The sequence below is a fragment of the Conger conger genome, chromosome 17 (assembly GCF_963514075.1).
Source record: "Conger conger chromosome 17, fConCon1.1, whole genome shotgun sequence".
NCBI classification, from domain to species: Eukaryota; Metazoa; Chordata; class Actinopteri; order Anguilliformes; family Congridae; genus Conger; species Conger conger.
In genome coordinates this window covers 9,907,211-9,920,416 of record NC_083776.1, presented here as the reverse complement: position 1 = coordinate 9,920,416, position 13,206 = coordinate 9,907,211, and the positions used below count along the sequence as shown (strand labels likewise).

The window sequence follows — 13,206 nt, the reverse complement described above, 5'->3', positions numbered from 1 at the left end:
TGCAGTAACAAATAATTTTGTTTATCCTTAATTGCAAAAAAAAATAAAAAATTCAATCGCCTAAAAAAGAAGAAAAAAAGGCTCGTAATTGTTCTTAACAAGGGCCGCACACACCGGCTAGTCTAACATTCCCAAGAAACACAAGTACCTGTTGAGACGCCTTTTCCCTCGGCTTACTTCAAGCATGTTTGGAGACAAGGCGAGAGCAGCATCGTTAAGTCACTGTTGACTAGCTGAATTAATTAGCTTATTTATACTCCTATAATTGCCCATCAAGAGACTCTAATTGTTATAAATCCCCTGCTTTGTAAGACCGCAATGCTCACAGTAAGTTAATTGCCCTCGGTAAGTACATAATAGATTCAGAAAATTCTGCAGGTTGAAAGACTATCATTGCCTATCTGCGTAAACATACTGAAAGGGCTTTAGTCACATGGCTCACATCAAACCTACTTGTAATGAATGTTAGACTATCTTCATGAAACACTCCTCTTCACATGCACCATGTGCTAGTTTGTTTTAAGCCCAACAATAAGCGAACAATTGTGCACTTCCAACCATAGTGTACGGTCACATATTGAATGTACATTAAGTCTGCAAAGTATGTCAGCAATACCTTTATGAAGGACAGATTATAGTATGTATAGCACAAATTATTTCAAACATGACATGCCTTGCAGCTATGTTGTAGTAGATTGACCTCACCCCAAGCACTGACCCTGCTGTAGATACCTTTGCACAAATGATTCTTTGAGACTGATCTACATTACAATACTGGCAAATGGGGACATACTCTGGCTAATGAGCCGCATCAAAGCTACTGTTAGAAGCTCAGAGCACATGCATCTTATAGCTTTCATTAGTGCCAATTCCAATTTGGAATTTCATCATTATTTAGACAGGCATTAGTATGCCCTTCTTTACTGCAAGGGTACAAATTCTTGAATAGTGTGGTAATGTCAAACAGCAGTTTTATGCACACTGCCCAGTAATTTGGGGTTGTGATTAGGACACTGTGTGGGGAGGGATTTTGTAGAAAGTGAAAAAACCCTCTACTTGATGAAGCACTCGGAATCAAGGCACCCTGCCTAAACTAGATTCCCCACCCATGGTGGTAGAACTTGCGTGACTGGTTTCATGTTGCAGCCAGACCCCTGGGTATGTATGTATGTATGTATGTATGTATGTATGTATGGAGTCTTGTTCCTCTTAGAACAGAGGCGTTTGTGACCGATGCCTCAGTCTGATGATCTGAAGGGCAGCAGTGGCTGACTAGCGCGTGGGTACAGCCATAGATGTGGTCGGAGGGCTGGCCGTTTGTTCTGCTGCCACACGAACATTCCCGGCTTTGTGACATTTTAATTCACTAGCCCTCGAGATAACAGGCAGCTTTTAGATGTGTCATATGTCAAAGTTCTGAGGAGTGATGATGTTTCTCGAATATCGGTGTCCTTCAACCACGGTGGCCACCGCCAGCACCTGCCCACTCGTCCTTATCCTCTCTGGGTTTCTCTCAGTCGATTCTGCGATTCAGCCGAATTTGTTGTCAGCGTGCCTTTATCAGCTGGTCTGTCTGCACAGATCTGACCTCAGATCAGTTGGCCTCACACCGCGACCCACACACCTCGCGTGCTCTTATCAGCTGGTCTGTCTGCACAGATCTGACCTCAGATCAGTTGGTAGAGAGGGTGAATCTGCCTTCTCGTCTCTGTGTGTGATTAAAGGTAAATAAAACACTCCTTTACTGCCTCTCCAGAACAACAGTCATGGCTCACAAGTTTCAGCTCACAATGCATCACCATAAATTGATATAATGAATCACAATAAAAACTGCAATGACTCATGTTCCAGACTCCTGATGGATTCGATGAATCAAAGGCTCCTTCTTTATGGTCTAATTATCATCATTGTCATTTATTTAGCAGATGCCCTTCTCCAGAGAAACTTGGAACTAGTATAACAGTAACCGTAAGCAGCGTTTTATATACATAGGATAGAGCAACTTTCTGGTAGGAAGCCCAGTTCTCTAACAGCAGCTCAAGCTGGTTTGCTGAATGACCTGGAAAGTGAAGATATTTATAATACATGTAATTATTTAAGAGATAATGAATAGCTATAGCATTGTGGCACGTCAGCATCTCTTTCACCAACGCTACAACCGTAAAATAATGATGTTTAATATAATCAATGTGTTACAACAGTTGCTAATGTATCAAAGTGGAACAGCTATTTTGTCCTTTTAATAGAAGGTGATTTACCTCTATTCATTTTCGTTTTCCTGTTAATTTGCAACCGAGGGTTTCACTGTTCTGTTACAGTATGTCACATACAAGCACATAAACTTCAAATTCAACGAGACAAGAGAGATTGCAAAACTATCAGCTGGTACCCTGGATGCCACAGGGGACACAGACAGAAAATGAACTACTGAAACTAAAATTAAACTAAACTAATCTTCTGAATGAAACAGTGCATTCTTTTGTACCCTTGCCTTCCGTATTGTTTCTGATAAGGAGAGAAAATTGGACCTAGTCCAACTGCACTGGGACTGAAGCCTTCTGCCTTTTGACCATGGGAGCAGATTTGAATGGCACAACGTGTAGGGTCTGATCTGACCATAAAAACACATCACACAAAACACATTCATACTCTTCAATAAACAAGCAATATTTTTATGTTAAATATTATCATAATGAAAGCTGCCACTCTTCCAATCACCAATAGTAGATCATGACCACTTTATTGTTACTACATTTTGCTATTGAGATCCAAAAATAGCACTGAAGTATTCACTGTGCGCAACAGACAGAACGTCTGATCTACCAACACTGAATCCTGATTGATTGTAGAACAACGATGCTTAAGTTCTTAATAAACTCAGAACATAAGAGGAAAGTGCACGACCATAATGCATTAATCATCATCGAGTGTGTGAATAATTTTGGAGGGTACTGCATCACACACACACACACACACACACACACACACATGCGCAGGCACGCACACACACACACTCACACACTAGAAATCCTTGTTGTGGAGGATGGGTTGTCAGTAATCCTAACATGCTTTATTTTCACTCTGGTCGATAAACCAATTAGATTTCCCCTTGACAGACACCACCCTGCATGATAAGAAGTCAGTGAACAGAGATATAAGCAAGCTGTACTCCACTACACAGCTAAATCTACTTCATAATCCCTTGGAGGAAGAGTTTGGCATTTTCTTGATGGAATGCTAGATGCACATTGCATTTATAATCACTTCACAAATTCTACCACTTATGCGTTAGCTCAAATGTCCATACAGGAGGACTGAAGTCGGTCCATATGCAGATCGTGAAAGTACCGATGCATGTGGTATATATTCACAGGCACAAGCTCATCCAAGCAATTGAGATAATCTTAGTAATATAGCATGTGCTGTCAAATGCATGACTATGCCTTCATACCATATTCAAAAGAAAAAGTACCATAATGGTGTATGCACAGCTCATACATCAGACACACATTGGTTTGGAGAATCTTTTAGTACAGCTCTTTGTTCTTTGATTCTGGCTGTAGAATTTCCTGCTGAATTTCAATTAAATACACTTTAATTGCAATCTGTTGCGCCACCACCCATGCTGATGAACTTTGTCAGATTGTGGAAGGTATCCAAGATGAGCAACAATTTCAATTTGAAAAATTGCATGAGTCGTCTGTTATTTGCCTGTACCAGGAACTGTTTAATACATGTGCCTTTTCTTCCATTCTGCAAAAGAAACTTAAAAGAAATTAATTACATTATGTAATTATATATTACAAAAAAATGTATGTGAACAGTACCATGTGTAGGCTGTTACGGGAATCACTGACAGCTTGTCACTTACACTTATCATAAACTTGAATTATTCTTGTACAATATTTATTATTTTATATTATAAGTATATGGTTCCATTTTTTTCCACAGATTCCTTGTCTGGTCTGACACCTACTTGCTTGCATAAACCTTTAGTCATACGAAAATCACCAAGCAATCGCTGGAGTGACTGGTACTTATGTAACCATAGATAAATAGCACATAGCAGTGGTAGATCTGCTGCAGGTTTTCAAGCACAGCTCTAGTCATGACAAATGACACCATCACCTCGTATCTGGGAAAGGGACCCAGCTCTGTAGGCAGGTAGCAATCACATTTGAAGGGCTAATATGTTCCTCCAAACATTGCTGTAGTACTTTATATTTACTTCCAAGAAATCTCCCATCAACCATTCACTTCTTTTTATTTATTTATTTATTATTAAATGGAGGGCATTTGTGTCACCAGCACTTTCCAAATTTTACTTACTATAAAAAAAAGTTGAGCAAGACCTAGAAACCCTTGGTACTTGTTCTGTTTCAATGCTGGATTGACACAAATTCATCAAGGGGAGACATGTTTCAGAGGCTGGGAGCCAGGACTCTAGTCATTAGCACTGACAGCCTGTCGCTCCTCAAGGTTAAAGAGACCTTTGCCTCGGAAGAATTACTTGTTCTCCCACAAGGTATACATTTAGAGAGAGACAGAAATGACGAGGTGCCTACAGAATATTTCATTCATGTCAGGCTCCATGACAGTACAGTACTTAAATCATACAGCGATACATGAAGTCCGCTTGGTTACATTACATTTCTCATGCAAATTGTAATTGGTATCTCAAAACTACCACGAGAAACATTAGACAACTTCTGCATAAACGGCTCACTAATGTCTTCCAGAAACTGGCAAAAGGCTGTGCAATATGGAATAGAAGGTTCCGTCCAGGACGTAAAGCTATGCCAAACAAGAAAGGAATTGAAGAATTAAGGCCAAGGTCTACCACTCACAACGTAAAGAGAAGACACAGCAGCTGTCAATCAATGATGAGGAGGGCAGTAAAATATTGGAGCAATACTGGCCCTGCACTGCAGGGTAAGCTTAATCAACATTGCTGACGCAACACAATTAACCTTCAGTGAGGTCAGACTGGTATCGAAACACAAGACAATGCAGGTGTATTGATAGCTCATTAGCTACCCCTTATTGGACCCTCTACACACAGAATCATTAGCTACAAACTCTCATGATGACCACTGCTCCTTATGATTGTTGATAGAAACAACTAAATTCAGTGCTGTGGAGATACACTATGACAGACATGTCCAATCATAACCAAAAAGGGTGCGTACGGGTTGCAGATCCCCTTGTACTAGGCTAAAACAAAAATCTACACCCCTGCACAATGAGTACACAATATAATACAATTATCTATGGAAACTTTGATCCCATGCTGAACACGGGAGCTCACAGTGATTGCCTGGGAACAGATAAGCACTTGTAACAAGCCGTTTGTGTTATTGCTACCTTGAAGTAGTCTCTTGTGCCACGACTGCTTTAATAGAATTTTGAAGAGGATGAATGCTGATTTTTGATTGTGTTAATATACTATATGTGAAGGTTAGATACTTCTTGAGACAATAACAGATTTAGCAGAGCCCTGCTGAGAATTCAAAATAAACCAGGTGATTTTAAGCTGGTTTAAGATGGTTTAAGTTGTGTTTTTGACCCTTCTTGCTGGTCAGAGCTCATCTGTGGCTGATCAGAGTTGGTCTCCAGCTGGATAAAACTGGTTGAACTGGTTAAGCTGGTAGACTAAGCTGATGGTCAAACTGATGGACTACCTGAGCTGGTCGGTTAACTTCAGCGACTAGGGGCGAATGTTCAGATGTCGGAACACAGAGGGTGATTTCAGTGAGAATATTCGGTCACCTGTCGTCTAATTAGTGGGAAACCAGGCTCTCCAAATTTTGGAGAGATTGGAGAAGCCAAGGTTTTGGGGGAAAAATCACATTTCCTTGAAAGTACAGAGAGATTATTAATGGTGCCTTTACACTATTTTTTGCATGCCTTGACCGTATGTTTGCAATCTCTGTAGCTCTTTATTTTCTCACCCATTTTTTCGCCCTGTATGAAAAGTTGGCCTAGATCTAATAGTACTAATTATCACTGTAATAAATTGAATGGAACATTTTACTGCATATACACATAATATAATGTTAACCACTAGGAATTTATTAGACTTATTTTTTAGACTTATTAGGTCTTCTGCTGCTGTGAGTAGAGGCTATTGTAGTGAAAATCCCAGGAGATGGGCAGTGTCTGAGATACTCAAACCAGATACAACAATCTTTCCACGAAAAATTTTTTTCCCCATTCTGATGGAACATTAATTGAAGCTCTTGACCCGTATCTATATGATTGTATGCATTGCACTGCTGCTACACAATCGATAATCGCAAGCAAACTGGACTAAAAAGGATGCAAAAACATATCTTCACAGGCATATATTTATTCAATGTATTAATTTTAGAAATAATATTAGTAGTCACTTAATTTTGTCCACAAATGTTGAAAAATGCAAATGTGTCTTTCAGCATGTGTGCAACAGTGCACATACATATAACTTGATATCTTCCTCAATATTTGAACAGCTCAAAACAAAAATTCACAAGAGTTTCTTTATTGGATGGAAACTTTTTTTAAAACACCACTTTTCTATTTATTTCAATGCAAAAACTCATGGGGCCTTTCCCCGAATCAGCTGCATTTTCCGTCAGTAAAGATCGACGTCTGTAACGATATCCACCAAAATCAAAGTGCAAAGCTCAGTGGCTGGTAAGTGCATGATCATCATGTCTGTGTTTTTCTTCTGGACTGCTATACAGGAAGAACACATTCCAAAAAAAAAACTTAACTTGCTGTCAGTTCGGCCAAATGCGGATAGTTTTAGATGACTGTGCACAGATGACATCGAAAACACTGTTAAACACGCAGATGGACTGGATTTAAAATAACTCTTGAATCATCACTTATAACATAACTGTTGATCTGTGGAAGGCAATCTAAAATTACTTTTTTAATCCGTCAAAAGCTACTGTACGTGTGATGCCCTGAATAATTATAAAATTATGTGGTGACTCATATTATCCTGCGTTTGAAATTGACATTTTATGTAAGCTACTGCACATTAAACTGAAAAAGTATATATATATATATATATATATATATATATATATATATATATATATATATATATATATATAGCAATATCTCAAAAACTTTTTCAAAAAAGCCAAGTCATTCACACCTGTGATACATCTGTGAAAATCTGAATTTGGAATAAGACACAGGGAAAAATGAGTATAGCATTACTGTGAAACAGGACTTCTTTTGTTTCTGCAAAACATATTGGGGAATGTTTAGTTTTAAATAGTTTTTATGTATAGATAGATCTGTTCTGAAATTGTTTGAAAAAATGTATCAAGAGTGCACTTTTATATAATGCATCCATATTAGGTTTTGTACAACTAAATAGGACAGTTCTCAGTCATTGTCAGTAGTTAACATACGTAATTAATGGCAAACATACAGTATGTACATGCTTATATAGCATGTCCAATGGTGCTTAGCAGTAGGCAGTAATGAAGCAAACTCACATTCTCTACAGCACATTCTTTGTCTGTCTGTGATATTTTCCTGTCCAGCTAACTTACATTCAGTATGTCACTCCCCATGTACAAATCTGGATATTTACTAAAGCCATTTTTATGCAACAGGTAGGTACAAGGGTTCAACAGCAGTGTCTAAACCGGCATGGTTCAAACCTGCCATTTTCCAATCACAATTCTGGATCACACAAACCACTATTTAGCACCTCTCTCCAGACTGGAGCTTTGCGAGAAGCAGCAGTGCACAAGAGGAAGATGCATTCTGGTGACAGCTCAGCATGGGTTGACTCACAAAGAGAGACAGAGAAGGAATACAAACAAGTACTGTTCTCCAGTCTAGACTAGGACATTCTGAGTTTGAATCCCAAATCAGACAACAGTAGCTTACCTGGGTTGCTCAAAAAGGCTTTCTCCACTGTGTGCGGTACCATAAGAAATAGCAGATCCGTTCTGTAAGTGTAAGGGTATCTGTTGAGTATGTGATATTGCTATCATATAATGCTAGAGTATACAGTGTGATGTAGACATGGCAACCTATCCGACAGTAAATCCCGCTTCTGTTCCTGACTACATGAGCAAACTCACAGAGCTACACTACTCTGATCCTGGAGTACAAGAGGGTCTGTTACATTCCAATGTTAATCAGCACTTAATCGGTCAATTAAAGCAGATGATTACACAGTTACCTCAGCTGTGTTTATTGGGCCTGAATTGGTGGCTTTTTAGAGGTGCAAAGAAAAAGCTGATTTTACGGCTCCCCTCTCCTGCGTAAAAGTATCAGTCAATACGAGTGTAAACAATGAAGGGCTATGGGTTTGTGATAGATTTGACTCACAACACACCCTCAGTAAGCAGTGTTTGAGAAGTATCTTAAAATAATAATGGTAATTATGATGCCTGATAGTGGCGGCATGGATGGTGCAGTGGGTAGCACTGCCGCCTCACAGCAAGGAGGTCCTGGGTTCGAATCCCCGTCAGCCGGGGCCTCTCTGTGCGGAGTTTGCATGTTCTCCCCGTGTCTGCGTGGGTTTCCTCTGGGTACTCCGGTTTCATCCAACAGTCCAAAGACATACAGGTTAGGCTGATTGGAGAGTCTAAATTGCCCATAGGTATGAGTGTGTGAGTGAATGGTGTGTGTGCCCTGCGATGGACTGGCGACCTATCCGGGGTGTATTCCTGCCTTTCGCCCAATGTATGCTGGGATAGGCTCCAGCCTCCCCTGCGACCCTGTTCAGGATAACCGGGTTAGGATAATGAATAAATGAATGATGCCTGATAGTGAACAGGAGCCATGTGAGATATTCTGAATGTGGTTTGAATGAATCCAACCTCCTTCATGTGTGTTTGATGAAGACAGCTGCCAGGCAAACAGTAATAAGGATGGTGCTGGTGGCTGGTGCAGCCAGTGTTGGTCCTCAGCAAAGATTGGATCTGTTGCCTCATTAAGTCAGCACACAACCTCGAGTCTGTTTGGCTCAGGGAGAAGTCGACGGTGCCAAGATACCCCCGGACCACCTGCAACAAAAGACGCGAGGCTCTGGCAGACGGAAAAAACGGAACAGCCCCCCACCCCGTCAGCGCCGTCCGCACGGGGAGAGGCTCCAGGAAACGCACGACTGGCCCCGAATGCGCCAATCAATGCACCGTGGCCTTTGCAGTCTGGGGCAGGAAAAAAATGAAATAAACGAAACGGATCTCCTGTCTCACCTAAACCAGTATTATCATCTAACCGTGAAATATCACACTGCCTGGGAAAAAAAAACTGACCTTTTAACTGAAGAGTGCGTTCTCCGGGCTGCAGCGCATACGGAAATGAGTAGACGCACGAATGGCAACGCGTAAATAGATAAAGGCGTCATTCGTTTCCGAAAGAAAAGACCGGAGCTTTTGAGGAAACATCAACAGCATCATAATGTACTGGATACCACATCAAATTAATTCAGGCTTCACTTTTCCAAGTTGCAATACTTTATGTCGGAGTATTCCTGCTGACAAAACCGATCTTAGACCTTTTTGAGATATTAATTATGAATGCACTGAGTTCAGTATGAATGCATACTAAACATTCTGATTTAACATGAAAGTGAGATATATATATATATATATATACATAGATATTTAAAACGTATCCATCCTTTTTGTTTAGAAAGACAGATGCCTTTTCATTCAGGAGGTAATGAACCAAAACTTTTGTTTTTGCAGTAGCAACACCTTTACACACCCACAAACGTGTAATGGGTTACTTGAGGTAGGCATGTTCTGATGCCCATCATAAATATAAACCCATTTTAAAACTTAAAAATGGAAATAGTTTTATTTCTTTCTGACAATGTCATTACATAAAATATAGCATAAAAGTCTAATGTAACAGCCAAAATTGCACAAATCATTACCAAAGTAACACTGTTGGTATCAGATTCTCTTTAAAATGGAACAATGAAGGAGAAATCAGAAATAATACAATTACACCACTATACAGTTCCATGTACAAAAGGTAGGTATAAATACATAACAGCTAGAAAAATACACTTGTCCTTTCAAATAGACTCTCCATACATATGAACAGTTTTGTAGAAAAATTGAGACAAAGAAACACAGTATTCTTTTTCTGATTAGCACCCATTAATAAGATCTGTGAGATTTTGGAAATGTAGCATAACGCTCCCAGAGGCTTAGAGACTGAGTTAAGAATGATGGTTGCAGTAGTAGATTTTAAAATAAGAACAATAAAACATTTTATGTTAAAATATCTACAGACCGTCACACATGGGAGCACAGATACATTTCAAATAAGTAAGCCGGAGAGGAAAAAACATTTAATAATATAACTATCGTCTAAATTATATTTTGAGACACTTAATTGCATTTGTCTGCTAGCATTGCTTGTTCAGATGTTGTGACTGAGCCAAAACCTAGAAATATTTAAATAATATTTAAAAAAAACAAAAAAATAAAAAAAACATTCAAACCGAACACTTCATATTTATATGAGGGAAAAAAAAAAAAGTTAAAGTATATTCCAAATGATAAACGGATGTCTGGATTCGGTTTCTCAACCGGGCGATTACGTACGAGATTGGAACGAAAGCACTGGTGTAGTGAGATAACACAAAGTTGTGGTTAGGTGTGCAGTCTGTGCATTCTGGTAATGTCATTTGTGTTTACCATTTCATACTTGTCTTTCACAGAGCAATCCATTTTTCTTCATAATTACAGGTTATGAATCACATTTAAATCTGCTGTTTAATTGTCCCTGAGCTACACACACAGCCCCGTCTCATCATAGGATGGTGTGTAAGTATCCACACGGGCCAGATGTGTTGCGGTACTGTGATTGTATTTTATGTTCACAGGGTTAACTTTAAGGCTCAGGTTCCATCTCATAGCAGCTTGCTTTGCCCTGAACCTTGAGTAAATGATTTTGGGGGAAAAAGGGATACCTTTTTCTCTGGTTGTCACACATTTTACATTAATCACACTTTGTTCATAATTTAAAGTTCTCAAATGATGCATTTATGCAGGACCAGCATGCAAAGCAAGTACTAATACGTTTTTCTTTTACCCATACACAAGCTGTAATTACAAAAGCATTGCTGTGTTGTTTAAGAAAGAAACAAAAAATTACCTAGAGAAAATAGTGTATTGTGGCGAGACTGAATTTTTTTTTTTTTATATACCCATGTACCTACACATTAATTGCTCAAAGAGCATACTATGTAAGCACATAGTTATTAGCAATGCTGGTTTACGGCAATATAATCAAATGCTTATCCCATTCATCTTACTCCAACACCAGCACTACCTGTACATACAGAAAGTGCACAAGTGGTACATTATACGAGTTCAGGTATTACAGGGTACTTGTTTATGTTACAAGAGTCGCAAAAAACTGTGTGACTGTGAGGGTGGTTTTTCTTCGTCATTATTCTGGTTTTAAATTTGTCCAGGTGTCGTACTTTTGTGTGTTCCTTGCAAACTTGGGAATGGGATCACATGCGCAATTATGTTATGCGAATGTTAAACCGATTAACAGGGCTAGTCAAACTCCAGTTTTGCTATTAACTCTAGTTATTCACACGGCTCTGTGTGATTAATGCCTTTGAAAATGGCTAAATGTGTCGGGTAAGTCATGAAAACGAGCAGTGCTAATTTGAGGGCTGGAGAGCTGGTCGAGCCTCCTCGTTAGCTACGCAGGTTTGCACATTTCCACACCTTTCCACCAGTCATTTGCACACCTCTACCTTCCCTGCTCTGTGTCTCTCATGAGATTCTGCAACATCCTTAGTACCACATTCAACGGTAACACTTACCCTCGGTTTACTTATGTAAATACACATAAAACCAATAAAGAAGAGGGGAAATAAGACATTTTTCATGTCACTTCAGACGTTCTAATTTGCAAATGTTGGCAATGGCACCGGGCGGTCAATTTTTATTGCTTTCTGTTCCTTGTGGTCATAGCTGCTACAAATATATTTCACTTAAAATTCCGAAGAAACATTGTCCAGTATTTATTACAGTGCAACGGTAGTGAATCCCCAAACGGGATTGAGATTAAAAACTGCATTAACCTTGCAGATTTCAGATATTGCTGTCATTTTTTCTGATGAACCGTCATTGGTTGGTTATTATTGGTTTCCCCAGCATGCTCTGCTGTAGTTAGCTCAGATCTTTTCTCCTCACATAGTCTGCGTTCCTCTTATTTTAAGTGCTAAGTTGGCGGGACAGGTCCGGGGGTCCGGTTGCCCTGCTGGCCTGGGGCCTGGGGGTCCGGGGATCTGGGTGTCCCGCTGTCCTGCTGTCCTGGGGTCTGGGAGTCTGGGGGTCTGGGTGTCCTGCTGTCCAGGGGTCTGGGAGTCCCGCTGTCCTGCTGTCCGGGGGTCTGGGAGTCTGGGTGTCTGGGTGTCCTGCTGTCCGGGGGTCCCGGGCGGCTCTACACATCGTTGGACCCCTGGCTGGCACAGGATGAGAAGCTGTCGTAGAGGGAGTCACTCAGGGACCCCAGGTTGTCCACTCTGGAGGACGGGGCCTCGGCAGTTGGGTCCCCGGGGCGTTTCTCTACGCCGTTGCTGTTGAGCCTATTGAGAGAGTCCAGGGAGACTCCTGAGAAAGACGTCCTCTCCTCCAGCACGCTGGCTTTCTGCACGGGGAGAAGATGAAGCCCACCGTTATTTATTCATTCACCACGCAGAGCTACAAAACAGGCTGCTAAATGAGAATGGCAAATACTAGAGGCACTCTTGATTTTAAAGACCTAATGCCTCATCGAGCTTTCATCGCAATCAGAATGTTTTTTAGCGCATGCGTCGTATTTATGTGCACGGTTTTGTAAGAAAGCAAAAACTTTTGAAAGTGTACACTTGCCTCTGATATAAACACAAAGGATTGGACTTGGCACTCCTTCAGATATGGGGAATGGGGCCATATGGGTAATTTAAAACCGCAATCTAAATGAAATGGGGGAGAAAAAAAAAAACACTTGTAATTTAATGGTCACCACCATAAACTAATCTGAGCCAGACAACAGCAACAAACCAAACTTTGACAGGATACTCAAGCAATTTTTCTCCCCAAAGAAAGTTTTTTTTTTCATGCATTCTGCAAAATAATAAAATAAAGTAGAATATTCTTCATGCATTCCACTCATTTTCTCTAGAGATGAAACTTAAAAATGAACCAACCCTTCTGCAAAGTCAAA

The 13,206-nt window shown here is 40.1% G+C and overlaps 2 protein-coding genes across 2 annotated transcripts in view; both read right to left on the bottom strand.

The window, feature by feature from the left end:
* The window catches only part of LOC133116171 (ly6/PLAUR domain-containing protein 1-like), a 43,266-nt gene extending 35,237 nt beyond the window's left edge, over positions 1 to 8,029 (bottom strand). Inside the window, exon 1 of the mRNA XM_061225447.1 lies at positions 7,897 to 8,029. Coding sequence (XP_061081431.1) covers positions 7,897 to 7,939 — 43 coding nt within the window. The 5' untranslated portion in view covers positions 7,940 to 8,029. The remainder of the gene's footprint in view (positions 1 to 7,896) is intronic.
* A 1,774-nt stretch (positions 8,030 to 9,803) lies between these two features.
* The window catches only part of LOC133116889 (nck-associated protein 5-like), a 125,534-nt gene continuing 122,131 nt past the window's right edge, over positions 9,804 to 13,206 (bottom strand). The window contains exon 18 of the mRNA XM_061226894.1: positions 9,804 to 12,648. Coding sequence (XP_061082878.1) covers positions 12,442 to 12,648 — 207 coding nt within the window. The 3' untranslated portion in view covers positions 9,804 to 12,441. The remainder of the gene's footprint in view (positions 12,649 to 13,206) is intronic.